Source organism: Augochlora pura, chromosome 4 (assembly GCF_028453695.1).
Source record: "Augochlora pura isolate Apur16 chromosome 4, APUR_v2.2.1, whole genome shotgun sequence".
NCBI lineage: Eukaryota > Metazoa > Arthropoda > Insecta > Hymenoptera > Halictidae > Augochlora > Augochlora pura.
The window spans coordinates 27,519,933-27,546,438 of NC_135775.1; the positions used below are offsets into that span (position 1 = coordinate 27,519,933).

General features: G+C 48.8%; 2 protein-coding genes across 4 annotated transcripts in view; one reads left to right on the forward strand and one right to left on the reverse strand.

The window, feature by feature from the left end:
* Positions 1-26,506, reverse strand: part of LOC144469468 (uncharacterized) — a 51,653-nt gene that overhangs the window by 14,274 nt on the left and 10,873 nt on the right. For all 3 annotated transcript variants that reach the window (XR_013493979.1, XM_078179799.1, XM_078179800.1), the window contains exon 3: positions 2,359-2,421. Coding sequence is in view for 2 of the 3 variants with exons in the window: in XM_078179799.1 (XP_078035925.1) it covers positions 2,359-2,421 (63 nt within the window). In the remaining variant the exon portion in view is untranslated. The remainder of the gene's footprint in view (positions 1-2,358; positions 2,422-26,506) is intronic.
* Positions 6,263-12,611, forward strand: LOC144468322 (pancreatic lipase-related protein 2-like). Its single transcript, XM_078177722.1, has 6 exons — positions 6,263-6,320; positions 9,780-9,879; positions 10,075-10,223; positions 11,216-11,451; positions 11,724-11,967; positions 12,221-12,611. Exons 1-6 carry the CDS (start codon positions 6,263-6,265, stop codon positions 12,454-12,456), a joined length of 1,023 nt encoding a protein of 340 aa, XP_078033848.1. The 3' UTR covers positions 12,457-12,611.

Consider the following 26,506-nt stretch of genomic DNA (forward strand, 5'->3'; position numbering starts at 1 on the left):
TTCCAGATTTATTGTTATCGCGACGTTGGTCGTTGAATGAAAATATCATAAAGAAGTGAATGCGGATAAGATTTCTATAGAATTATTTTCAAAGACCTCCCGACACACGCTCAAACTATTTTTCCTCGAGCAAGTAGAATCCGTCGGCCATGATCGGACAGCTTGGACGATCGATCAACGCGAGTTATCTCGAAACCGGTGCCAGTTACCAAGCAACGCTATCCCACGTTTTCGATTCATCATCCTCTCCGGAATCGGCGACATTCAACTTGTTCCATCATTTTGCGTTTCCCGTCCAATTCAAAGACGATCAAGAACATCTTTCAAGCATCGAAGAAAATTATTCTCGCGCAAGATGTCTGCGCGTCCGTGGGGATTCGTTGGATTCGTTGGGGCAAAGTTAAATCGAAGCAAAGTTGTGCCAGCCTGTACACGATGGCTATCAGAAAGTGTCCGCCTCATTAACGACGAGATCCCGGAATCCCGGCGTCGACGTTGTAGATCGTAGACGTCGATCTCGTCGCGTACGGATCAGCCGGCCGCGACGCGCTCACCCCGTACAGCCCGTATAGTCTGTTTGCCGTGCAACCTTAGGAGATCGTAATTGATGTAACCGAATTAGGCGTCGGCTTGATCGAAATATTAATAGCTCAACGGTGGACGAGCACGTCAGGAGTCGCAGGGTCGCCGGGCGAGCGCTTTGTCAGGCTCCGTTAATCGACTTTCGTGAGCCATTGAGCGAGTCGCTCGACCGGAAATTGCAACTTTTCCGGACGACAGGGCTGTCTTTCCGCCGTGACACACAGTCCTCTCTCTATGCAACGTCCGGCTGAATATTTTCTCTGCAACCGTGGCCACCCACTGGAACCTGTATTAATAACACCGGCGCAACTTTCTGGGTCAGAGAGACTTCCATTTTCGGAAATTACTCGTCACCGAAAATACACCCTCTATATGGAAATAGACTCGGTAAATTCGTTAGCTCGCCGGGGACCAGATCCAAGATATATTTTTGTACCTCGTTTATTGCACTCGGCCGTCGGATCGTTCCCTGTATTATTCTTTCGCCGATATAACCGTTTCGCGGATCGCTTTGTCTCTTTATGCTGCGCGAAAGGCGGGGGAGTACCGCTCGACGAGATCACCCTGATAATGCAATTGCTGGTTTCGGACAAAGAAGTAAATGCTTCGCGGAATATTCTATAAACGGAACGCGCGCGCGCGCGCGTCCTTTTTATACGCGATCCTGAAAGCGTGCGTTTAATTTCGCGTTCTTTGGTTAGCTACGTTTTGTCCCGGTATCATTCGAATTTTCATTAATATTCCCATGTGCCTTTGAATTGTTTTCGAATTATGTATATTTGTCCCGTTTAACCTTTGATACAATTATTCTCTCTTTTTATCGTCGTCAATTGCTCCGCCCGGTTTTATTATTTCATCCACCAAAGTCACCCTCGACTACTGTTCTGAAAATTCATCCAGCGAGAGTATTCTATAAAAATAGCCGGCGAACATTATTGCGTACAGAATATATCACGCAGAGAGAGATCAACAGCGTAGAAGAAATCTGGTTCGCGCGGCGTCGCTTTATCAAAGATCGTCTTCCGCCCCCGCAGGCCTGCATGGGGGTAGGTCGGCGGTGGCATTAAAAAACAATCTCTCTCGAGGGTGAAACCCGCAAGACACTTTGCCGATCCGGTGAACGCGATTGATTCGAGGAATCTTTCGGTGACGTCAAGAGAGGGTTTCTTTTATTCCGTACCACTTTGCGGAGAGGGTGGCACAAGGGCTCGGGGGATGGAAATCTCATTCCCCCCCGCCAATCATCGGTCTCCTGTCCCGGTGAAATTACGAATTAGGCTTGATTACGTCTTGTCCTGGCCACGACGAAGGAGAAAGTAACGAGGTTACCTCGAGAGGAACCTCGGGGAGAAAAATGGAGGAGGACACCGCCGGGGAATGCGGCTGACCTTACACCAAGGGAGAAAGTCTCGGCCCCATCGCGGTGTTAATTGGATCGGAGGCCACTCGAACTTGCCCCAGGGATTTTCTTTCATCCGCTGCTGGGATTAGGTGAAACCTACCCCGCGTTACTATTCATCGGGACCATCCTAACTTTTATGCGAGCTCTGACAATCGAACCTGCTATAAATGCATCGACCAAATTCCTCCTATTTTTAAATTCGACATCGATGCTTTATTTTTTATACTAATTCTGTTTCTAGTAATTTAGTCGTGAAAACCTTTCTTAGCACCTTTCTTATTTTGCATTTTGTATTCTATATCTAAGTTGTCTCGTTACATGTCCGACTACAAAAGGCAGCGCCGCGATGTAAAATACGAGATTACGACACTCACCTCGTCCTCCTGCGAGGATGCCAGCTCGGGCTCGTTCTCCTCCAGCTTCGTCAGCAATTTATCCTGCAACAGCGAAACACGTCTCCCATGAAAACCGGCCGTGCGACGGGCAAATTCCTACGAAGAATCTCCCCGGGACGCGGCGAGGAGATCGATCCTATTTTTCCGCGGGACGGCTCGGGTTTAAAGGCTCGATCGTTTTTCGCGGAAGGCTGAATCATAGCGATACGAACACATGCATAGTTCGCCGTATATTCCTGCGCCGTGTACACCTAGTCAGCGCACCCGTGACCGATCGATATATTATTTCTTTCCGCCGGCTCCGTTGTTTTTCGCCGCTTTTTGCCCCGTTGCCACGCGATCTTCGCTCCGTGCCAACTCTAACCCACCCACACTCCCCGCTCGACACCCCGCTGGTATAGCAAACGATAGGCATCGGCTCGAACACGACGAAAACAAGCGCGAGTTGCTCTTTCCTCCGATCTTTTTCTGCGTATCGATCATTTTCCCAGCGAAAATTCGATGGAATTGATTCTTCTAAAATAGAAATAATTTTTCTGAATTTACAATTTTTTTTTTAGAATAAGTATGGCGTCCGTGAAAGTTAATAATAAACATCAGGCTGGAAAATCATAGCCGGTAAAATCAACCCCGGTATCGTTTGGACGCGCTGAATTATGGCTCCATCTTTCTAGATAAGAAACCGTGCATAAAATACGGTCTCGCGACAACCTCGTAGGAGCTCGCTCGTCGAGGAAAAATAAAATGGAAGGTAGTTAAACCCGAGGTCGTGAAAGAACTTTTTCCCAGGCCAGATTCCTGGCTCTGTTTCAGGGCCTCGAGCGGCGTGTGCCCGCGAAGACAAAGCGGCGCGAGCACCCCCCGAAATCTCTTCCGGGGCGGCCGCAGAATTAACGCGAGTTTGCCCGGCGATTTTCCTAGGCGTCCCGTCGTGGTTCATTAAATCGAAACGTCCCGTCGAGGACCGTCGCCAAATAGCGACGCCCCTCTCTCTCTTTCTCTAGCCTCGCCGGGGCGTTGGGAAAGCGAATTTTCCGTCACGTTCTTGGCAGAGGCGCGGGCACGAGGAGACAATGGACGACTCTCTCGAGGTGGGCAGGCAGGGGACGATGATCGGTGGTTGTTCTCGAGTGCAAATGGAAAATTGGCTGGCTGCGATTCGACGTTGGTCCACGGTCTGTGCGTCGAGAGTCGCCTCGCGGTCGCGTCACGTCGGGGGCGCAAAAGTTGCTGGTACCGCACACCGTGGTGGGGATATTTTGCGCATCATCCCCCTAATATCTGGAAAGCACCCTGACCCAGATACACGCGCGTACGCGTCGAACAGAAAACCGGACGCTCTGCCGGCGGGAGGAACCGCGCGGATGAAAGTCGCCGCCCTGATCTCTCGCCGTGGTTTATGTCCGGGTACCAAAATGGCGGCGCGGTCGTCCGACCTCGCAAACAACCCCCTTTCGCGTCCGAATTAATTCCTAAATTAACACCTTTTTAATTCATAATTGTCGCCTGGTCGACAACTGAAACGTTTTTCGAAATCGTTCACGGTCCAAGCATCGGCCAAAATGTTTTCGCGAAATTGTTCATCGCCGAGTTGTTCGCGTTTCATCCGGATCGCGGACCGCGGGGCGTGTTTAAGTGTAAAACAGGAGGAAAGACTCTTTTTTTCCAGCGGCGTACTTCGCTGGAGGACTTCGTTTTCGCGTAAATGGAAGTTGTGTATCGACTCCGCCGAGTGCGCGTGCACTCGTGTGCAGCCGTAGATGCTCGAGCGGCACTGTACTCGAGTGCACGCGCACTTAGACAACACTCGCGTTTCATTTCCCCGAAAACAATGGCCGCGAGAGAACACACTCTTTAGAATTACATGAAATATTAAACCGCCCTCGACACGCCGCGCCGTCGACTTTCCGAACTGGTCGAAGAACTTTACAGTCCCTTACGGTACGAATAGAAAACCATAACTTTCTCTTTCAACCGAACCCCTCTTAAACAACACAACTGTAACAATTGTCGCAGCTGGAGAACTGGTGCACGTTCGTGAAACCTTAATGTTCAATGAACTCGGAACTATGGAAAAATAATCGACGCTTACGTTGTACATTACACGAACCACTTAAACGACTGCAGTGGTTTGCAAACGCATTTTCTAATAATTTGAATAATAAATTGAATTCGACGATGCCGAATGGAAGGTGTTTTTCATTGTTCGAAGGTAAGTAAAATACGGTCGTGAATTATAAATTATTGAGTTCATTGGGAAACGCTTTTCATTATTCGAACGTCAACGGCTCGGAAAATAAAACGACAACAAAAATTGCAGTTAAACGGAAAATGGAACTTCTGCAACATCGACGTCGACCGCGATAACGTTCGATATCGTTGGGGCAGCAGAGAAGAAAAATCGAGCAAAGTAAGCATAAAGCTGGAGTGGAGAAAACGGAGGAATAATAAAATGGTTGTGGGAATAGAGGCAGCGGATAATGGGAAATAAAAACTATCAATTCTCCTTTTTCCGTACGATCTCGGTGGCAAGTACGTTCACCGCGAAACGTATTATGAAGATACAAATGGGAACGGATGTTGTTCCCCTATTTACGGGACCGGGCGGCATGAATAATTCCCGGCGTGTACACCGTGTAAAACCGTGGCCGATTATAAACTCTTGAAAATCCCGTGTCCGCGGTATTAATGGAATTACCGCGTGGAAATTGTGCAATTTCCATTCGATGAATCCGCCGACGTTCCTGTCGATGCCAAGGAGCCCCATCAGCCCACCCGATTAGTCCGTTGATGCGCCCGTCCAATTCTCCGGGCTAATTGTAGTTTCTATTTGACGGTCCATCCGGCAGCTTTCGTTCCATTTATTCGGTTATCGGAACGTAATCTCGGCGGGAGGAGCCGCGAAGACAGGAGCCGTGTACACATATATATACCCTACCCGGGCTTCGAACTCCTCCATTTTTAGAAAGCATGTTTCCAGACCAGGGATTTTATTGTCACTGGATGTCCGGATGTCACAATTCCCTTTCTGGTCCAGCAAAAACCGACCGAGAGAAAGAGATCTCGACGCGATTCAATTTTTGGCGCGACCAGTCTTCCTGTAACTTTGCTTCGCGGAGAATTGGAGTTCGGGATCAGAAGTCGGACGTTACTTTTTAGCGGAGAAGCAAACGACGCGGAGCCGCTTTTTCGATTCGATCTATGGAAATTGATATTTTTTTAGGTCAGCGCCTTTCTCCATCGATTCTAAAGGTGCAGGGAATTATTCGATCGATTCGATTGTATCCAAGATTCGTGGATGCAGGTGTTTGTTAGAAATCTTTATTCGTGATTTTTAGACACTGTTCTCTGCTTCCCAATATAATAATCGAAATATAATTCTTAATTTCTGCGTAAATTTTCAAGCTAATTAATTTCACTTTGTAGCAATCGTTGACTGCGTGCTTAAAGAGATGGAACTAAAAACGTGTTGATAAAATTTCACTTTGGAACGTCGATGAATATATTGCCGATCATATTTCACTGTAGAACTTCGATTTCGAATTGGTGAAACGCATTCGGCATTAGAGATTGCTCGACGAGCAGACCGAATGAATCGTAGAAGATCGGATCGAATCTCCTACGATCGCCTAATGGTCGCGACGGTCAATGGCCACTTTCCGTTTCGAGCCGAAGCCAATTTCAGCGACGGAGGACCATTTCACCGTAGACAATTCCCAGGTGTTCGCGGAAAGAGTGCCTGGTAACGCCTGGCGCGTCATGCTCGAGATCCTCGAACCGGGAGCACGCTGATACCTCGCTCTCGATTTCTGTCAGTTTGCTCCCGCGCCTATCGTTGCTAAGGATCCCGTTCTTCCGTCCTGCTGCTTTGTTTGGGAGAGAGATGGTCGTGCCGCAGTTTCTTGTCTCGGTGCTGTGCCGCATAGTCGTCGTCAGAAGAGGTAACGTAGCCCAACAATCGTCGATCGTAAACGCCTCCTTCGATCCTCGCTGTCGTCGTTCGGCGATCGGGACAAGATTTTCAGTGCAACACCCGCGGCTCGTAACCGATTCGTTCGACCAGCGATTCGGACACCTTATCGGAATGTCTCGGTGATATCGAGTGAATCGAGAGATCGTTTCCACTTCTACGTCTCGACGACGTGAGTATCCGATCAAATATTACCCAGCTGATTCCACGGTGCACACTGATTCGTGGCATGAGATTTCGAAAGCGTAAAATCTACGAGGATATTGAATTTTCTTAACGACTATCGATTATCGCGATACCTGTCCACGTAATTTTCTACAGAGAAACCGGAATTCTCGGGATCGGTGACTTTCAGCGATCGTAAATCCGCGGCAACCGTTTCAATCGTACTGGAAGCAAGTGCTCGCGGTGCAATTCCCGAGTGGGCGAGCGAAATTGCACGACAAAGCGGCAAGGGAAGCCTCGAGATTGCAACTTTCGTCGTAATTAAAAAGCGCCGCTTTTACATACGCGCTGCTTGCAGAGAATAAATAGCATCGCTCGAATTTCGGTAGGTTCGTCAACATTCCGATCATCTTCTTTTTCGAATCGCTATCGCGCTGGGTCACCTGTGCTTCTGCTAATTTTAATCGTCGGAATTGAGGAGGCTCGAGCTCGGATAAATTAGCTAGTTTTGGAGTATCGACGGCGCGGCTCTCGTTCGCGTCCCTAATATCTGTTGCAACGGACTGTGCGTTGTTAGCCGCGATTAAAGTTGCGGCTAGTCGAGCATCGGAATAGCAGTCATACTTTCACTGGAAACTTCGGCGCGCGAGTCTGGGTGAACGGGGCCGGCGTAGTATGGAGCGCAAAATCCATTACCATAAATCGAGCGCATTAATTGGTGCATGCCAGCTTTCCCAAGTGCGACCGATAAAAACGTTGTTTATACACCTCTCGCGGCACGGTTTAATTAACCTCGACCACGTGCTACTTAATCGTTGCATAAAGGTACAACAGCTCGCTGGCAGGAAGACGAGTCCAATTGATTTTCCTCGTTCCGATCCCCCCGATCGATCTTTTGCGCGCCGAGTAGATTAAACGGCCGGACAATTTAAACATTTTACAGAGTTTCATTCGCAGTTTAATCACGTTACCCTTGCCAAATTATATCAGCAGTCGCGACAGAATTGCTATCGCTGTCCCGATTACAGCGAAGCGCGTTAAAGCGCAATTTATTGTTCGTTAAGATTCTCATTAGGGCGGTCGCAGCCGGGCAGAGAGACGTCCGCGATCGAAAACCACCTTCGGGCAGATTAATGTCGATTATATTATAGAATGCGTTCACGGTCACGAGGAATGATTACCTTACTGCGAAATCACTGCGATCGAGCACAGCCTAGCCGTGTTACATTACGCTAAGAGCATATTGCGGTTGATCGATATTGCGAGAGTCCGGCTGTTCCGCGAGTCCCCTAGCACCAGGCTGTCCCCCGTTCCGTTCCGCTTGCCATTTCACACCTCCGCTTATGGTTCCGCGACAATAGAGCCGTGGCTCGGTTGATTAACAACAACTAACGATCCCGCGCTTTCACCGATCTCAGCGATTCCCTCCGTGCTCCGAATCGACGGACAAATGCGGTCTTTCCAAGCAGAGATTGAATAACTAATTGCACTTATGAAACCTTCTTACAAACTTATACACGATCGCAGCGATCCATCGGTGGGGGACCGAAGAGCAGCTAATTCGGAACAAATAGTTTCTGGTTTCGCAGAGCATTGGAAATGAATTGCTAATGGTTCTAATTCGGGAGAGATTATCGGGGATCCATTACGGCTCCGTTTCGACACCATAGAGCGAACGATATTTCAATCGAGAATCAATGAGTAACCTATCGACCGAGACTGGTGTCAAAATTCGAGTCAAGAATTACGAAAATATTTGCCGAAGAACATGGAACGATGATAAATTAAAAGTCCCAGTACTATATTACAAACGCAGTCTACTGTCGCTAGAATAATTAGGAGACAAGACGGGTGCAAATTTCCACGGGCCCGAAAGTTGCGTTCGCCGAGGCTGATGGCCATTCCCTGTCCACGGAGTTAGTCGTAACGTTCTGTACAGGCTTTCGTCGGACGTCGGAGGTAGCAATCGTGACACCGCCCACGCGGACGTGTCAGGTGCAATGCGGTTTAATAGTTCAAAGGCGGCCGTAAACGCGGCGACCTCCGCAAAGCGTCCGAGAGCGGAATTGAACGCGCCCGAGTAACGTAAATCAGAGGGGAAACGTTTATGGGCCTGCTAAATTTTCGCCGGGTGCCATTTGACCGTCGTCGGCAGTTTGTAATTTTCCGAGGGAGGCCGACGACAACGACGACGACGACGACGACGACGGCGATGAACGACGGGGTCCCGTTTTTTTTTCTTTTTTTCTTTCCGGGGAAAACGGAGTCGCGTGATCCGCGCGTAGATACGCGACGACCCGCCTCGCGATTAAACTTTTATGGGAGCTTTGTGTCGCGGAGCTATGTACCCGGCCGATCATGTTTGCCCCCGGCTCGGACGTAAACCGGCGGTGTCTCGTTTCGGAATCGATATGCGAGCACCAGCAGTCGAACCCTAACTTACGCCCGCTGCTTCGGCCGGCCGGCCGACCAAATCGATAGCCGTCTTAAACTTCAGCGACGGCTAAAACGGTGCTAGACGCTCCTGAAAAATTCCTCGACAACGACAGTCGCTTTCGATTTTCCTGCGTACGCGCTGCACGTTTCAAAAACCAGAAAATTATGAACCAACAAAAATCATCGAAGACAGACATTTGTCCACCCCGTTTTCGAGGCCATTTTGCGTCGGTAATTCATCTCGACGATGGAAAAAGTCGTCTCGATTCACCAGAAGAAATCGCTCGACCGAACGACACGGTTTTTCAGTCTAATTAGCCAAGAATCTCTAACGAATCTACGATGGGCGGCACGTTTTCATGAACGCAGCTTTCCCAGTTGAAATTCCTCCGCGAGAGCGCACGAATTTCGTTCCGAGAAAACGACTACGTATACCTGTTCTTCTGGACGAATAAAACTGCTGCTCCACATTTACTATCGTTTAGTATAGGAGCCCGCAGCCACTCGCAAGAGATCGGTTCCAAGACCGAAGAGAAAGGTCCGGGAAAAGCGGTCGAGTGCGGCGGCCGGCGCGGCGTTTTGCTTCGCGGTCGTTTCTCACGGATCAGGAAAAATGCATAGCCGATGCGAACGATGCGTATCTCTCGCCGTGGCAGTCTGGCAGTGAACGTCGATCGGCCACGCACGCGATATCACGTGTCGGTCCCTCAGGTTCAATGACGACGACCGCGACGATTGGTCGAGGACACGAGAGTCGCCATTCGAATCGAGTCGCCGCGCCGGCGAATCCAGAGAGACCAACTACACTCTGTTTCCTTTCTGCCGGCAGGTGTGAATCCGTTGCACGTCACGCCGCTGCCGGCAGGTACCTGTGCTTATTGCTGTCCAATCAACGTCGACAGTGACATCGAGTATCAGCTGTACACCAGGTACGTCGAGCTATCGCGATCGATTGATCGACCTTTGCCGGAGGATCCGGAAGATGCTGATTCGATGTCGCTTTCATCGTATTGAGAGAAACGATTTTACGGCCATTAAATTAGAATAGCTTTAAGGTAGTTCATTACGTTATTCTTGGACGAATGGGTATTGAAATATGCTTTTCCTTTGCGGTTTGATCGCAGGCGGAACCCAACCTGCGGAACGAAGTTGGACCCGGCGGACCCGTCTTCGTTGCGGGCGAGCAATTTCGATGATCGTTACCCGACGGTCATCTACATCCACGGCTACAGCGAGAGCTCGTCGTCTGGGAGCGCCATCGCGATGAGAGACGGTACTTTCACTGTTCCGTGCCACCCTAAACTACCGACAGCCTCTCCGCTATCAATTTGTTCGGCCATCAAAAAATTTGTGAGAGCTTTCCGAAGTTTCTGTGAGGACGACAGTGATTCAGAGGTCCCGGTTACAATTTATAAGAGGTCCCCGACGGGAATTGATGGAACCGGGCCGGGGACATCGGAGGCCGCAAGAATCACCAAGCTAGTCTAAAACATTCTGACAGTATGACGAATCGCAGGCCTCTATGAACTTCTCGTCGCCGTGGAAACTTCGGCATTCACGCGCGGCATCCATATTCGGATCCGACACGCGTTCCCAGGCACTGTCGATTCGAAATGTTAACGCGACCGTGGGCGACAGCAGTTTCCGGCCTCTGATGGCTTCCATGAATTCGCGATAACTTGCCACTCTAGACACTAATTTTTCATTTTCCTATGCAAATTGTATCATCGTTTCGACCGCCTATTTTCAAGCTCGGTTCGCGTTAGAATTTTCAAGCAAATAATATGCTCCTCGGATTTATTAATAGTCTCCTATGAAAAAATGAATTTTATTACGGTGTTACACGTGTCATTGGTACTGTTTTATGAGCCGTAAATTTCAAGGACAGTTGGTCAATTTTATAGGAAATTCGATGGAAAAGGGAAACGAATTCCAAATATTTTTTCTACGAGACAAAACCCCGAGCTTGAAAGCAACGCCAACAAATAGGAAGAAGTGGTCGAATTATTTTGCTAAACGACTCCCGGGGAGTGTCAACAAATCGAGGGGAAGCTTATTGCGAGGCGAAATCGTGAAACCTCCGTCCGGGACTCTCTCGGCAAACACTCGGGGAGAGAGGGAGAGAGAGAGGACTGGCTGGCAGGAATCGATGCAGAAAAGGGTCCGCGTCGGCAAGAAACTTTTTAGCCGAACGAAAACAGAAGAAAAACTTGGTCGAATCAATCCACCGACTCCGCTCATCGAATCCCTTTTTTTTTATTCCAGTTTACCTGAAGCGGGGCGAGTACAACGTGATCCTGGTGGAATGGGCGAAATTGGCAGGCCTGCCATGGTACGTGACAGCGGTCCGCAACACTAAGATAGTGGGCACCCAGGTTGCTAAACTTGTCCGCTGGTTGCACGTCGCGGAAGCGGTGCCTATGGCTGGCCTGCACGTAATTGGTTTCAGTCTGGGCGCCGAGATCGCCGGGTTCATGGGGAAAGCCCTGTCGCCGCAGAAAGTAAATCATCGAACAATTTTGGGTATCGTTCGTTGCCTGCCAGTGACTGTTTTATGAATTTGTCGACAGTGGTATTTTTTTTTTTTAAATTAGAAGAGATTAGATTCACTTGGAGTTTTAATAGCGAATCAATCAACTTGCTACTTATTTATAAAAAATTATCAGGCTATATTCAAACGAAAGACAGCTCTATGGGGAGACTCAATTGTCAGTGTTCTGGTGGGTAATGCGCCAAGAAGGGTGTGCTATTTCAGTAGAAACGGTCTGTCCAGGTCGGACGAATAACAGGACTGGACGCAGCCTATCCTCTGTACATGAATGCTGGTAGCGAGGGACACCTAACAGCAGCGGACGCTATGTTTGTAGACGTGATCCACACGGACGGCGGAAACTTTGGGTTTGCTCAACCGCTGGGTCACGTGGACTTCTATCCAAACGGCGGTAGACCTATACAACCCGGTTGCAATTTGCGCAGCGTGATTCGCAGGACCATATCACGATTGATCAATGAGTACAGTATGGTCCTTGTTCTTTAACCTTGGAACTCCTAAAGTGCGAGTTCCCAAAAAACTATGATCCCTCTCAGCTAGGGATGCTCTTTTCTCGATTGAAAAATTGCCATGAAATGGATTTACCAATTTTGTTTTAAATACTGTTCACCGTCTTATACGATAGGAATAAAAGCATGATCGCACTTTGGGGTGTCTAGGGTTAATTATTCGACAAAATTGTTTAGGAAAGAGTGAAAGATTCGTGTTTGAATTTCCAGTCGTTTGCGGCCACAATCGAGCCTGGATGCTGTACGCGGAATCAGTGATGAACCCTTTCGGTTTCCCAGCCAGCAGCTGCCCGAGATGGCACCCTATGGTGCGGGTGAACTGTATGTGGTCACCCGACGTCCTGATGGGATTCGCAGTGAACTCTCGAGTCAGGGGAAAGTTCTACTTGAGAACGAACGCGGACGCACCTTTCGCTAGAAACACGACCGGGTACAGGTTCAAGTGATCGTCGGGGGATCGAGTTTGGATGAACCAGACTAGCAGCATCGATCTCACCATCAACCACCATAGAACCAACCCTCCGAGCTTTGCCCAGCTCTCTCCCTTGTGGAAGAAACGGGAAGCTCGAGTTCAGAGTTCGTTTTCGCAGCACTCTTTCTCTTAGACGACTTCTAGGAGACCAATAATCGTAAACCAGGATATTTATTGCCAAAGTGGAAACTTTTCCCAGCCATTTTAGCGTAAGACTATAGTTTGAGTCGGACCAATTTATGTACAAACCAATGGAGCCTACAGTCCATGCTAGATTTTCGTTCAAACCTCGCAAGATGTTCTTAAAAACTCGATTCAATAAAACGAGAATCGATGAATTCTGTAAACCTAAAAATATTCGCCAAGTTATTCTAGCTAATTCAATACTGTATCGATAAAAGAATACTATGGAGGAGGGAATGCTCAATACAGAAATACCAGGCTGTCGTGCAGCAAGGATAACGAAGAAGAATTCTATCTATCTGTCTATCTATTGCTAGAGCAAACTGGTTTCTAAGCAATCACCCCGGATTCGGGTTCCAGAGTTTGCTTTCGGAACGGACCATTGGCCGCGAGGGGGAACGCAAATTCCTTGAGAAAACAAACCGGCGGGAATAATTGCCGGTGGTCCAGAACATTGTTTTAAGAGTGCGAATTAATGATTTGTTTCCTGGAATCGGTTCCGCAGAAAATTCAATGGCCGATCTGGTGTATAAAAAAATTGTTACAATTTGGACGAAGTGTGCGCTTCGAACCGTGGTAGTCGTTTAAAAAAAAAAAAATACCCACCAATTTCCAGAGGACAAATTCGCGTGTGGTCCTTTTTTTTACACAGTCGGCCGGGCACGACCGGTTAAACAATTTATAAGCGCGGGGAGCGAGAATGAAAATTTCTCAGGCCGCGAAGTTAAAAATGTAAGAGTTCGAGGCTGGCCGATCTCCAATAGCTCCTGATGCTCTTATTTTACGGCGGCTCTTCGTGAATTCAGCAATTCCTCGCCGTGTTTGCACGGCGGGAATCGAGGTTCCGGGGACACTTGAAATTTCATGCGGAAAACCGGTTTCTCTTTTTCTTTTGTTATACCCTCTAAATGCACGGTTCCCACAGAAATAATAGAACATTTTTCGGCGGTCGTTCGAGCATTGAATTCGAACCGTATTTTATCTAAAGCACCCTTTTACTTCAACGTAGCCGGTCTTTTGTTTTCAACGGCGAAATGCATGGTTCTTTGCGAGAACATGGAACAATACTTTGACCGGTGAATTTTATATGCCGGTCCGTTCGAACGGACGTGCGATAAAATGAGTTTTTCGGAAAATTCAATGCGCAGTGGTTTACGGGATACTCGACTATGGACTGTGCTAACATACTATGCTAATGTAATACTTGGAGGCACTTTATTAACATTTTTGTGGCATCGTTACTATGTTCAATTTGTTACCGAATTTCACGACGTTAAAAATTAATCGGTTGAATTGAAAGTTATTAAATTAAAATGGCTTCGAGTGCAAGGACTTTTGTCCTCAAAGAATATCGAAGAATGCTCGGCTTTTTATAAAACTCGTATATACATATATGTACAGATCGATGGGGTCCGAACGAATCGCCGAGAATTTGTCGCGCGCGCATCGCGAAAACATTTCGAAAGATCGGAATCCGCGGCGAGGCTCCGCGGCGTTTCCAATCCGTCGTGGCAACAAAGACATCCGCGAAGCCGGGGCTACCATTTTCCTTGTCCCCTTTGTCTCCCTTTGCCGCAGATACTTTCCAATCCATAACGCTCGGACGGGCATCCTAGTCGAGACAATGCCAGCCCATCCCGGGCTCCATCTTCTTCGTCTCCTTCGCCGGCTTTTTCCATATCCGCCCATTTCCGTAGACACCGCGTGCACCATTTCATCCGAAAAAGCTCGACAGCCGTCCCCTCCCCGTTACCCCGACCCAGCCCTTCTCAGTTCCCGTTCCCGTTTCACCCACACCCGCGCTGTATCGGCTTTGAAAAACAACTGTTCCGAGGCTGCGAGACTCGCGTTATGAGTGTTTGCCTCCAATATTTGCACGCGAATGCATGGAATCGATGAACGTCTGATAGATCTTGGAAAGAATCCGAGGACTGGCTCGAGTGGCTGCTAGAGAACCCTCGAGAAGTCGATAGCAATAGAAGCCAGGAAGTATGATGCAACGCGGATGAATAATTCGCTCGGGAACTTGTCTCGTCGAAGTTCGTCTGACCGAACGCGGATAGGGGATCCCCGGGGAGCTGAACACGTTCTCCCGTGTCCTTGCTCGGCTCCGATTAATTATGGACCGTGCGGAGAAGCAGTTCAATCGACCGACCGAAGCGCCGTTTGTTTTTCGGCGAGTCCTCCTTTTCATCGAGTCGACGAATTATCGTCCGACTTTACAGCGAGTCGTGCTACTTGACAAAATTTGAAAGGAAAATAGTTCTCCAGCGTTTGCTGAACGCAATCCAAACTCTCGCGATTTCCTCGCACCGAATCTTTCGATATATTTCTTTGCGACGCGCTGTTTAATTTTGCTTTCGGAGCGATCGCGTGCCGATGAAAGACGTTTCAGAAGTTTTCGATGAAACGAGATTTCCCGGCACGGCGCGGTGCGTTTAATCTTGGAAATGTAATTCCGCGGAACGATGGGGATGATCGATGCCACGCGAGTGGAAGAGGAAAAGCTTTCGAGCTTTCGCCAGAGGTTGTCGCAATCTCGACGAGAGAAAGAGAGAGAGAGAGAGAGAGAGAGGGAGAGAGCTCCGGGGCTCCCGGTCAGTCAACTCGGCACTTTCGCTAAAAAATTCAACAGCGACAGGTCGATAACGATCGACGACCTATGGCCAGGGTTATAGATGACCCTAGTCTTGAAAGACCGCGCGGGATTCTAAAGGCCTAAGCGTGTAGTACGCGTCCACGCCACGTTCGACCACATTTTTCTTACCACGAGAAAATCCCCCGAGTGTCGTGACCAGCTCTGAAAACTCCCCCGGACACGATTCCTGGAACCGAATTCCCCTTTTTAACAATCGCGATAGCCGGTTAATTAAGCCCGCAGATCGTTAACAGTTCGGCATTTACATTTTCCTCAGAAAATAATTGTCTCCTAGAATTTTTATAGACTTAAAAAATACACCCACGCAATCACGAATTGCTGAGAAGGAAAATTAGTCTATCGCAAGTTTGAATAAACAATTTCGAAGGTATATTTTATAGAGCAAAGATTTTTGGATAGGTTAATTGAATGTGGAAAAGTTATCCAGCCGAAGATAACGTTATTCGAGATCATTTCTTTTCGTCCTCCGAAAATTTCCATTCTTCTTCGATCGATCAGGTGTGTTCGGTGGCCGAAGACGGCTGCTATGTTTTCACGAAACCCGGCTTCCGCCGGCATTTTGCTTGGCCCGGCGTCGCGATGTCTAAAACGCGCTCGAGTGGCCCGAGCATCTCCAACCCCGGCTAGTTCTCTGAGAATAACACATTCTTCTTAGCGAGAAAACAAAGGAGCCTGGACCGCAAAAAACCACCCATCGATTTGCCGAGATCGGAGCCGAGCAAAACGGCGACCGAATCGAGAAACCCGCATCTTCTAGCCGGTTGTCAACAGATTTCTAATAATTCTGTGTGGCGATTTTTTTAATGTTGCAAAAGTGAACGTTTCTGGACAGGTCAGAGCCGACGCAGAGACAAAAGAGCCGAGGGACGCGAAGCGAGACGTCGAAACTGGTGGAAATGAAATTGCCGCGAGATTAAACGTGAATGAAATGGGTGCATCGGGTTGCTCGCCGAGGGAATACTTCGTCCAAGAGAAAACGAAGTGTATCATATCGTGATGAAGCGTGAGCCGAGAGCACGGAAACCACCGGAGGATCCTTGCTCTGATTCCAGCGACGTTTAACCCGTCAAACCTTCCTATAAATATCATCGGTGGCTCGTGTTCCATCTCAAAGCAGAGAAACGGACTCCAGCACCGTTCAGAGTCTCCCTTCCCTTTGACTCCCCTCCGCCGAGCGCTACTGAAATTTCAATCGAATTCTTTCGCTACCTCGGAAAAGCGGCGGAGCCCTCTAGAGGTTCGCCGACGTTCTTCAAAGAATGATTAAAAAGTACGCAAATCACCGTCCAAATAAACTAAAATAATTATCTGCCGCGAAAGACAACGTCTAATTGAACAATATTTTTCTTCCGTATCTAAAGTTGAGTACAAAGTTGGAAGACTGTAAATGAAACTCGAACAGGACCGGGCTACGAATCCATTAAAAATTTTTAATCGAATCCAAAGTTTCCAGGAACGCTGATAGAAATCTACGTCCATCGTTCTTGTCCAAGTTAACAAAAATCGTTCCGCGAAACTTCCAATTACCGAGGACCGGTAAAAATCGTTTAACAAAATTCTAAATTGTACAGGAAGTTAACACGATCGACGAAAAGCGTCTGACAAATGTTTAATTAATTTTCTGAAGTTTCTCACAAAACGGAGGAGATGGAGAGGAGAGGTTGTAGCGAAGAAGGTACGAACCGTGAGAGGATTGGGATGACAGGTAGTGGGCGAAATGATGGTCCGTTGCGATATTAGCATTATCATCGTTGTCGTCGATGATAAAATCGATGGGGCCGTGCGCCGTCTGGTCCGGGGTGGGCCGGTCGCATTCAAATGCAGCCGCGTACCGAGAATTTCGATCCCGTGTCGGTGCCGGTGCCGGTGCCGGTGCATTGTCCCCGCCGGAAATAGGAAACGAAACACGAAATGTCCGACACTCCCCCCCGCGGCCTTCTGCTTGACTCCGCTTATCGATTCCCCTTTGTTCCAGCCGGCTCGGATTATTATGGTCACGTCAGACCACGGCTTCGTGTCCTAAACTTCCCTTCCAACCACCACCGGCTCGAGACCCGTCCGCTGCGTTAGGGTGTGGGGGTCAACCGTGTATCGTTTATACTCCGACAAAACGCGCCGCGTGTGTACACTGGCTGCCAACTTGAAACATTACGAAGCCAAACACTCGCTTCGGATAGAATCAGATAACGAAAGCTGTAATTTCACACGGCTGGAAGCGCCGACGCGGCTGCTTTTCCTACGACCTTTCGCAACCTTGCAGCAATTTTTACGACAGCGCAACTACTTTACGCTACGCAGAAAAAAATATCTTGCAAAACGATCGACTTTGAAGAGAGAGAGAACAATCGATGGAACGACGCGAGTGAACTCGAAATGCAAGTATCGTCTCGGAGGAGAGACTATTTCGCCGTTTCATCGATCGGATCGTGCGGCTCGAAGCGGGTTAATTTAATAATCTGTTGCTCGGATGTCGTACGTTAAAATTAGCCGCGTTTATATTAGAGTAGATCGACGGCAATTTTAGGCGAGCTCCGCTCCAATAATAAAGTTCCGAACGGAGCGCAGACTACGGACTGACACAGCACAGACATCGCAGACTTTTCGGGGGAGGTTGTATGCACGATATTTTGTGCGTGTGCAGGGTCGTTCTTGGAAAAGGTCGGGACAAAGGGTTGTTCTCCCCTGTTCCACCTCGATTCGCAACGGTTTCCTGGCGTGCCGCACGCCACTGGGGGTGGGTGGAACGAACGGACACACTCGTACCGTCGGGGCAGTTTAGAAGACAAAGAACCGGCCGGGGGTTGAGGAACGTGGTCCACCGCTTTAAATAATCAATGAACGCACTTTACGACCGACAAACTCCTCCGCACCCCGTGAACAATACTCTAAACTATGTTTCCGTCGAGTCTTCGAGCCAATTACGCGAATCCTCCGGTCGTTAAAAATTCATTACACCCGAGGAATTTCATTTCTAAAGGAGCTACTTACTTTCGTCTACGAAATGTCTCGGGCATTTCTTTCTGAAGGATTTCTGTTTCAATTCGATTGCCCCGGCAATAAAAAGCGAAAAGGAAACTGAAATACGAAATTAGTTTGCTGGGTTCGCTTTTAGCGATCCGGTAACGGAGTAAAACTGGTACAATGGGGGTGAAGGGGAGTGAAGTGAAAAACAGGTCCCCAAAGGTCCTTAACAAGTCCCCAAAGGCCTCTGGCGTGCAGAGTACCAGTAAATGTCAGCGTCGAGCAGAGTTAGGCTGATTTTAGTTCTGGAAGCGTGCATCGGGCGCTCGTGGACTCTGCGGTTAATTTTCGAGGACAGAGGTGTGTGTTCGTGGGCTCGCGCGGAGGCGAGTCCGTAGGTGTCTGAAGGCGACGGAGGAAGACCGTCGAGGACCGACGAAGAAGGAACCGGCCGCGACTGGATAACGACAAGAGAAACGGAGATTAAAGAGCGCGGGGGTGGACGCGGGGACGAGAGAGTGGCGGCGCGTGATGAAGGATCGCGTCATTTGCGGAGAGCGTTAATGAGGCGTTAATGCCTCGAGCGTCACTCCCGGGCCGCGTGCGAGCTTTTTCCTTCGTCGAGATAATCATGCGACGTCACCGGAGACCGCATTCGACGGCGACGACGGCGACGGCGACGGCGACGATTCTCCGTCCGTGGGAGTCGCGGTTGCTATTACCGTTCAATTCCCGGCGTCCGTTTCTGCGAAAACGGGGCTTCGCGCAAAGAAACCTCGATTGAATCGGCTTTTAGTCACGCGACGCGGTCTTTCCCTGCGCTTCTTCCAGCAATTTCGGAAGATTAAACCAGCGCCGACTCTGCTCCTAATACCTCGGCTCTGTGAAATCATCAAAAATAATCTGTCGCCGTGCGCAATTAATTTCAGCGAGGAACAGCGAACGCGCCAGCTTCCGCCGAGATTGAATTCCGATTGAACGTTCCGAACGTTTCGGAAGAAACGAGAGACGAGAAAGGATAGTCGATCGCGGGTTTGTTTGTATAATGCGATAGAATGCTTAAGCATCCGTTCGCTCTTGTTCCATTAGACCGACGAAATTTATGGCGCGCGAAGCAAGTGATGAAATATGTTTAAGCGACGGCGTGTACTCTGGTAGACACGGTCGCGTTCCTGAAACTTTCATACTGCCGGCAACGTTTAAATTGGGATCGTTTGCCGAAGAACGATGTTCCGGAATATACGATGCTGGGTATTTGCGGGAGATGTCTGCTCTTGGAATGTAACGGGTGTCAGTGTTCAACTGTCGCGCAATATTTTTCATAGATTTCATAAATCAAGTTAAAGTCCGAAGAAATGGAAATCAGATATTCTTAATAAAGCGGAGACTCTACCGAAACTTGAAACAAATTAATTTCGCATGCTAATTAACTAAAATAATGTGAAGCCATCTTTCCAACGCAGCAGAGAGGAGAATACGAAAAAACCGATTTCGCCTCGCGACCGACGATAATTGCGCGGAACAATGACTTTTCCCGTCGACTCGTCTCGCGCCGTGGGAAATAAAGATCGTCGAGACAAAGTGTGCGCATTTTGAAAAGCGGTTGGAAACGGTTGCATTGACTGGCACGAAACGGCAGCCCATTGATGGACGGCCAGCATCACTGACCGTACGCGAAAGCCGCGTCCCCAGCCGTTCATTCTACCGGGAACCTCATTAAGCCACGAAGATAGCCCCCGAAGAGTATCACGGCCATTCTATTTTTGCAGCATTCCGCAGTTTGTCTAGAATCTCGCCCCCAGGTAATTAAGCCCTTTGTTCGCCGGGCCGTTCCGGACCCCTCCCTCTACACCTCCGCGCGACTCACCGTTCCGCCTCTGCCCCCGTTTCGGGACACCGAGTAACCGTCAAACACAGGAAGTGAATTCGACATCGGCGAAGCTTCGATTCCGAACGCTCGGCGCCATCGATTTTCTCCGTGGTAATCCTTCAACGTTGACAAGTTTGCCACGAACAGATACTGTTTGCCTTCGCGCGCCCCGACGACAATGTTTGCCGGCTGCCTTCGCCGTCGAAGGCCTCCGTCATACTCGAAATAAAATCGCCCCGTCGCGATTGTTTGCTTAACAACATTCCAGACGATCTTTTTTTTCCGTGCGAGAATTCCTAATATTTATCGCTGTTTTTTTCTTCCGAATAATCCTTTCGGTCGAGGGGATGAATAATTTATCTTGGTAGAGGGCTGCGGAAGAAATAAAAATCGTCGTCCCGTCTCTCTCCTTTCAAAAGTTTTTCAAACCGCGTTTCAAAGTTCACGATCGCGTGAAAGTATATACCACCGTATTCGGGAGAGTTTACAGAATAATTCTACGCGAGATTCGTTCGGGTGCCTTTCCCGGTCGCGGCAGGAAAAAATCCGAAAGTTGACGCTTCGGTGAAAGACCATGGTTCGCGTTCGTCGCGAAAAGAATAACTTGGAAAAGTCTGTGGACTTGGTTCTGGAATAAATGCCGCGGCTCTCGAGTGCCAGAAGTTTCGGTGGCCGCGTTGCCAGTCGAATGGACGGCGACGGAACGAAGTCGCGGAACAGAAAAAGAAAATCGAAGTCGCGGCAGCTGAAGATTTTAAGCGAGGCCCGATAAAGCGGAACGCGTCGCACAATGGAGGTTCATTCCGGCTGGAGGGCATAATTCGGTGGTATCCGTGGGATGCGACTCTCGCCGCCGAGCCGCCGCCATTAATGGCCCCCTCTTCGCCGCGCCGCGCCGCGCCGCGCCGCGCCGGTATCAGCGAGCCGGAGAGCGGATCTGCGAAGACCATTGTCTGGCTCGGCTATACGTCGCGCGGATGAGAACTGTAGCGCGTATAATTTCCCGTAATGGAACGAAACCAGCGAGCACGAACGCGCCGCGCCGCTCTGGAATCGGCCGAGGCTACGCGGAACAAATGGCCGCGGCGAAGAAAGAGGAAAAAAAAAATTCTAATCCACGATGCTCCTTCAGCCCTTCCGGCGATCCGGCTGCGCAAATGCGTCCGACGTAATGGCGGACGTCGTATTTATCCGTCCGCGGAACGGTTTGAAAAGGGCTGACAATGCACGCGCGCCGATTAAGCCTGCAGATTTCTCTGGAAATTGTCACTTTCGTGGATCGGCCGCGGCTCGGCTGAACTTTATTTTCCGGTGCCAGAATTTTTTCGGGTCTCGGCACAACTCGGCATTTGTGTCAAGCGATCGCGCGAACTTTAACAATGGACAAAGCCTGATCTTTCTATGCAGAATTCTGTTACGGATTTTTCGTCTATGGCGCGTTGCTCGCGTCAGTCGTTTCCATTTTTTATTTTCTTACATCTTTTTTCTTCTTTCATATCTTTCTTCCAAAAGAAAGCCTTGAATGCAAAAGTTCCAGGACCGCGTTGAAAAAACTCGGGGCAAGGGCGCGAACGTTCCCGGCACGTTGTGCAATGGAAGCTATATTAAACGGAACGCGTTGTTGCGCAAGAAGCGTGGGAATGTTTGTCGGCACGTTCGGAACGAGCAAGGCTTTCAACCTAATAATCCGATTTCGTGGGCGTCGTGAGCGGTTCACGATTGTTTCCATGCACGTGGAAATTGTAAAACGAGCTGCGACTCGCGATTAGCGATTAGCGAGCGGAGATCGCAGAGAAGAACCAACGAAACCTTTAATTAGCGCGCCCGGATTAAAGCTGTCGATCGAAAACGTTTATTTTCGAGATTCTTTGGAATGCGAGCAACGAAATTCCAGAGAAAGGTGCATCGGTGGCTGCGAGCAATAATGTCGGAGCTCTGTAAAACAGTTAATCCGGCGAACGATTCTAAATCTTCCATTTATTTTAGGTCCATTTATTTTATCCGAGATCCCAAGTATGTGCTTCAACGTTTTATCTACCGCTACTTTAGGTAATAAACATCGACAACATCGATATCTCGGTTCAGCTAGAAAATCCTTGGCCACGGTCCAAGCTAATTATTTCCCCAATACAATGATCCTATCCAATTAAATAACAAAGAGCGGCGAACAGTGGTTCAACGAGCGCCCTAAATATTCTCAGACATTTACAGCGCTCCGCCGAAGTAATACCGCTCTTCGGCCGAACGTTCTTTTCGAAATGAAATTAGGTTGCGCATTCCATTGATTAAGTACGAAACGGCGGTCTGTGGCCGGCTTGAAAATGAAAATTTTTCGTCGACATTTCCTTTGTCGACGTCCGTGCGATTTAAATATCTAAACAGGTTCGTTGGATGTTTCCTACGAGCGAAGAAGGGAAACCCGCGGCATCCGATAGCTACGGGTTCCGGGAATAATGGCGTTTTGACGACCATTATGGGTAGCAACGATCGCTAAACCGCCCTTATCGTTTCCTGCAGAAACTCAGGGTACTCTGATAAACGAGTGTTTGTTGCGTCAACTCCGCTCGCTGTTCGGATCACTTTTATATTCAAATGGTTCCCTATCGGACCTCCTCCTTCCCCATACTTGCGCTGGGAAATCCGAAAACTTGAGAAATCTAGGTTGATCTAATTAACCGAAGGGAGAATTGAAACCTTTATTTAAATTTCATTCCATAGAACGTCGGAGACATCGATCAATCGCGAACGCGGAAATGGTATCTAACGAACGAAAAATAATTGAATCCCTCGATCTTTCTCCGATAATTTTAGATTGCGAGAGCTCGATCATCGTCAATTTCATTATTCGCGAATCGAGGACTCGTTCGGCCGAAGATTCTCGCTTCAGCTGCGAACGTTCTCCCAACGTTCTATTACTGTTCTTCTGTCGGCGGCGCAGGAGGCTGCGAGAAAAAGGGAATCGATCTTCGTCCTCGCTTCGAAATAATGGCGACCGAGGAGAGACGAAGGGCGGCGCTAAGGGACAATTTCCGGCCGAGTCCTCCCAGAGATATTGATACCTTTCGAAAGTTCTGCCGGCTGTGCCAGAGTGTCTGCAGGTCGTGGGATATTCCTCCTTAATGGACATTCGAATCACCGATTGAAAACTGGGTCTTTTTACCTGCGAATATTCGCGAGTGAAAATTGTCAAGAAAATGAATTGCTTTCGGACCATTTTTATCGAATAATAAACGTATTCGCCGCTGCCAGGGATGGAGATTTTAAACGAATGTTAGTCTTTGCTGATGAAAATTGCGCGGAGAACGATTCCCCCAGGAAGAGCACGGTATCGACCGATTATACAGATAATCCTCGCGAACCTATGTCTCCGGAAAGTGGACAAGCCCCGCGTAATCCAACGAACGCGGAAAGCCGCATCGATCGGCATTTCTAAGGTCTGAGCATTATATGGGGGGTCGATGCGGTTGAACTAATGGCATTATCAACCCTTATTGCCGGGTCCGACGCGGGGTCGTCGACCAGAACCCCGACGCGACCATTGTGCTCCACGCGATCCACTTCGTTTCTCCTAATTAATTCCCGTTTCATTCAGGAATATTAAAGCAAACGCGGGCTAAATACGTCGCCGGGACGCCGTGTGTGTATCGGGTTATGTCGGTTCATTGTTATAAAGCGAGTTCATCGTCCACGTGGTGTCCATTGTGGACGACGAGGCCGCGTTGCTGCGGCTTTCGGACAATTAACGCCGACACGAGCCCGCGAGCCGACGAAAGAAATAACAAATTTGCTGGAAACGTCGCCACGCGTCGTCCAAAAATTATTTTATCATTTCTTCCATTTTAATTTTAGTTTGATCGATTGCTCTTTCGTGCTATAGTATTCCTTTCTTTCGTTAATATAATAATAATAATCGTCCAGACCCAAGGATTCCTTCTGCAGCCTCGAAAATTGCCTATTAATTTTCTTCCGACCGGAATCACCTATTGTCAAATTATTTAAAGCCTGCAGAAAAATCGGACTTATACAGGCACCGAGACAAAGAGATAAATCCGTCCGAAATACCTCGGGCGGAAGATACTTGGACGAGTTCACGTGACCCTATTAAGTCCCCGACACAATCGAGTCTCTCCTCTATCCGGGTGTCCATCAAAAAGAGAAACTTTCTCCAGCCTGGTCTCGGGTTTTGAGGGTTGGAATAATGCTCGGGGAGATCACGTCGGGACGGCTGACGTGACCGGAAACGTAAACCGAACGGAAGCGTAATTTTCTCGGGGCAAGAATCAAACTTACGAAGGGATTACGGCTTCTTAACCCGAAAGCCTCGCGTTGGACACCTGGAATTAAGACTTCCACCGTTTCGAATATTTCGTCGAGCCTTTGGCTTCTATTAACCGCCGCGAATGTGTCCTTTGCGAACAATTCACCCATTTGTTGGTCTCGGCGCAGTCAAATCTTTTACTTGCAATTTCGTGGCATTTTCTTGGATTTTCAATCTTGCATTTGATTCTCTTTGGCGAGCAAACGTGTAACATTCAAGCTTTGAATTCCAATGAGAATTCCAAGGGTTAAGATACAGGTAATGTTTAATGCAAGGGTTGGCGCAAGGGCAGGGAATTTTCCTTGGAGCGGTGAGGTCCGGTGGGTCGATGAATCCCTTCTGGTGGCATTCGAGGGCGTCCAGACGGGCCTCGCGCTTAAGGTCCACGTACGCCGCGCCGGCCAATCGCGATCTTAACGCGGGGTTGGCGTGCGCCTTATCTACCTTAACATTGGCCACGTCTACGTAACGTTAACTTACGGAGTCCTTCGCACCGGCCAAGAAAAAAAGGCTCGGCTTTCCCAGTGGGGGCAGCTCTCTCGGTGCTTTTCACGCGCGTTTCTCGCCAAGGTTGGCTCTCCGTTGTCGCCGAAAGAAAATATTCCGCGACCACGAGAGAACCAGACACAATTACTTTCTACTTATACCGCGACCCCTCGAAGTCTCGAGAATTCGCTTTCTAAAGCAACCCCTCTCTCTCTCTCTCGGGTAATGCCGCGTTATTAACTCTCGCGCGCCGCTCTTGAAATTTGCCAGCTTCATTTGTCGCGTTAGAAATTCAATGGAGAAGGTCCGTCGGTAAATTGCGTGCCGATGCGACGACGGGTACTCGATGCTGGTTCTAGCGGAACGAAACGTAATCGACTTTCGACCGAGAAATTTGGCAGAGTTCGGGTCTAAGCTGTTGCGAAATATTTATTCCGTCGAGTTGACGGGTTAAGAGGCGCTGATTTTTCTTAAGGCGCGAGAGTCGCCGAAGAATTTACCGACGCAGCAGTCTCATAGACAGTACGTGACCGGTTAAGGGTTGAAGACAAAGGATCTTAAGACTCGAGACCAAGCAACTTACCTACATAGACGATCATTCGTATCTGATGCTTTTACCCCGGGGAACTAGGATCGTTTCGGGATTCAGAAATATTTCACCGCAATTCACAGCAGACACTAGAAAATTATCATCTACAAGAAAAGTAACATTTTGCAGATATTTCAGATTTCTGTGGCAAACATCTCGCGCTCCGGATACAAAGCCACGACCAAAATGATTAATAGCGTTGCAGTGAAATTTCACCTCGAGCATATCGAGCCGAGGCTTCCTAGAACAAAGATCTAGAACTGAGCAAAGTAATCTACCAGAATAATGAATGTTAAATATTTCCAGAACGGTAAATAAATCGCGGATCGATCGAGTCGAATGCAAATAGCTCGACACCCGAAGCCAAAGCCGAGCGCGCCGTGATCCTGGCGAGACGACGTTCTCTCAAACAGCGTTTAGTAGCACGCGAGAACGTTTATGAAATTTTTCGAAATGAAAGCGGGAAGTCGGGACCGCTAACGATATCCTCGATAATCCAGCGATTCGCTGCAGTCGTTAATGAGCCCCCGGTGCTTGTTATTAAGGTCGCGATCGACTCGGCGGGCCACGATAACGTCGACGAATTCCAAGGCTTTGCTTGACGTTTAACGGCACGCGAGTCCACCGGTCCACGTTTCCCGATTCGACGCTCGAGTTTCCGTGATCGGCCCAACCCGACGGAATAATCCGCGACGAGAGGCGGCGCCTGGAAACGATCGTTTGATCGACGACGCTCGGATTCCCCCGGGGACTCGAGATTTTATCCGCAGAGATTCGACGGATGTAGATTTCCGATTCGCGATTCGCTAAATCACCTCGGGCAGATGCAAATAAACGGTGAAAGAAATTAAAGATACAATAAGCTATTCGAACGGCAGGGATCGATAGAAATGCTTCGCGATTCCCCGATATAATCTCCTCGACGACTTCTTATCGAATGCTTTTAAATGCTTCGCTA

Excerpts from the sequence above, each read along its gene's own strand:
- LOC144468322 (XM_078177722.1), top strand. The coding sequence starts at position 6,263 with ATGGTCGTGCCGCAGTTTCTTGTCTCGGTGCTGTGCCGCATAGTCGTC. Across the intron at positions 9,880-10,074 it reads GAGTATCAGCTGTACACCAG|GCGGAACCCAACCTGCGGAA; the intron begins GTACGTCGAGCT and ends GTTTGATCGCAG. Across the intron at positions 11,452-11,723 it reads AAGCCCTGTCGCCGCAGAAA|GTCGGACGAATAACAGGACT; the intron begins GTAAATCATCGA and ends CGGTCTGTCCAG.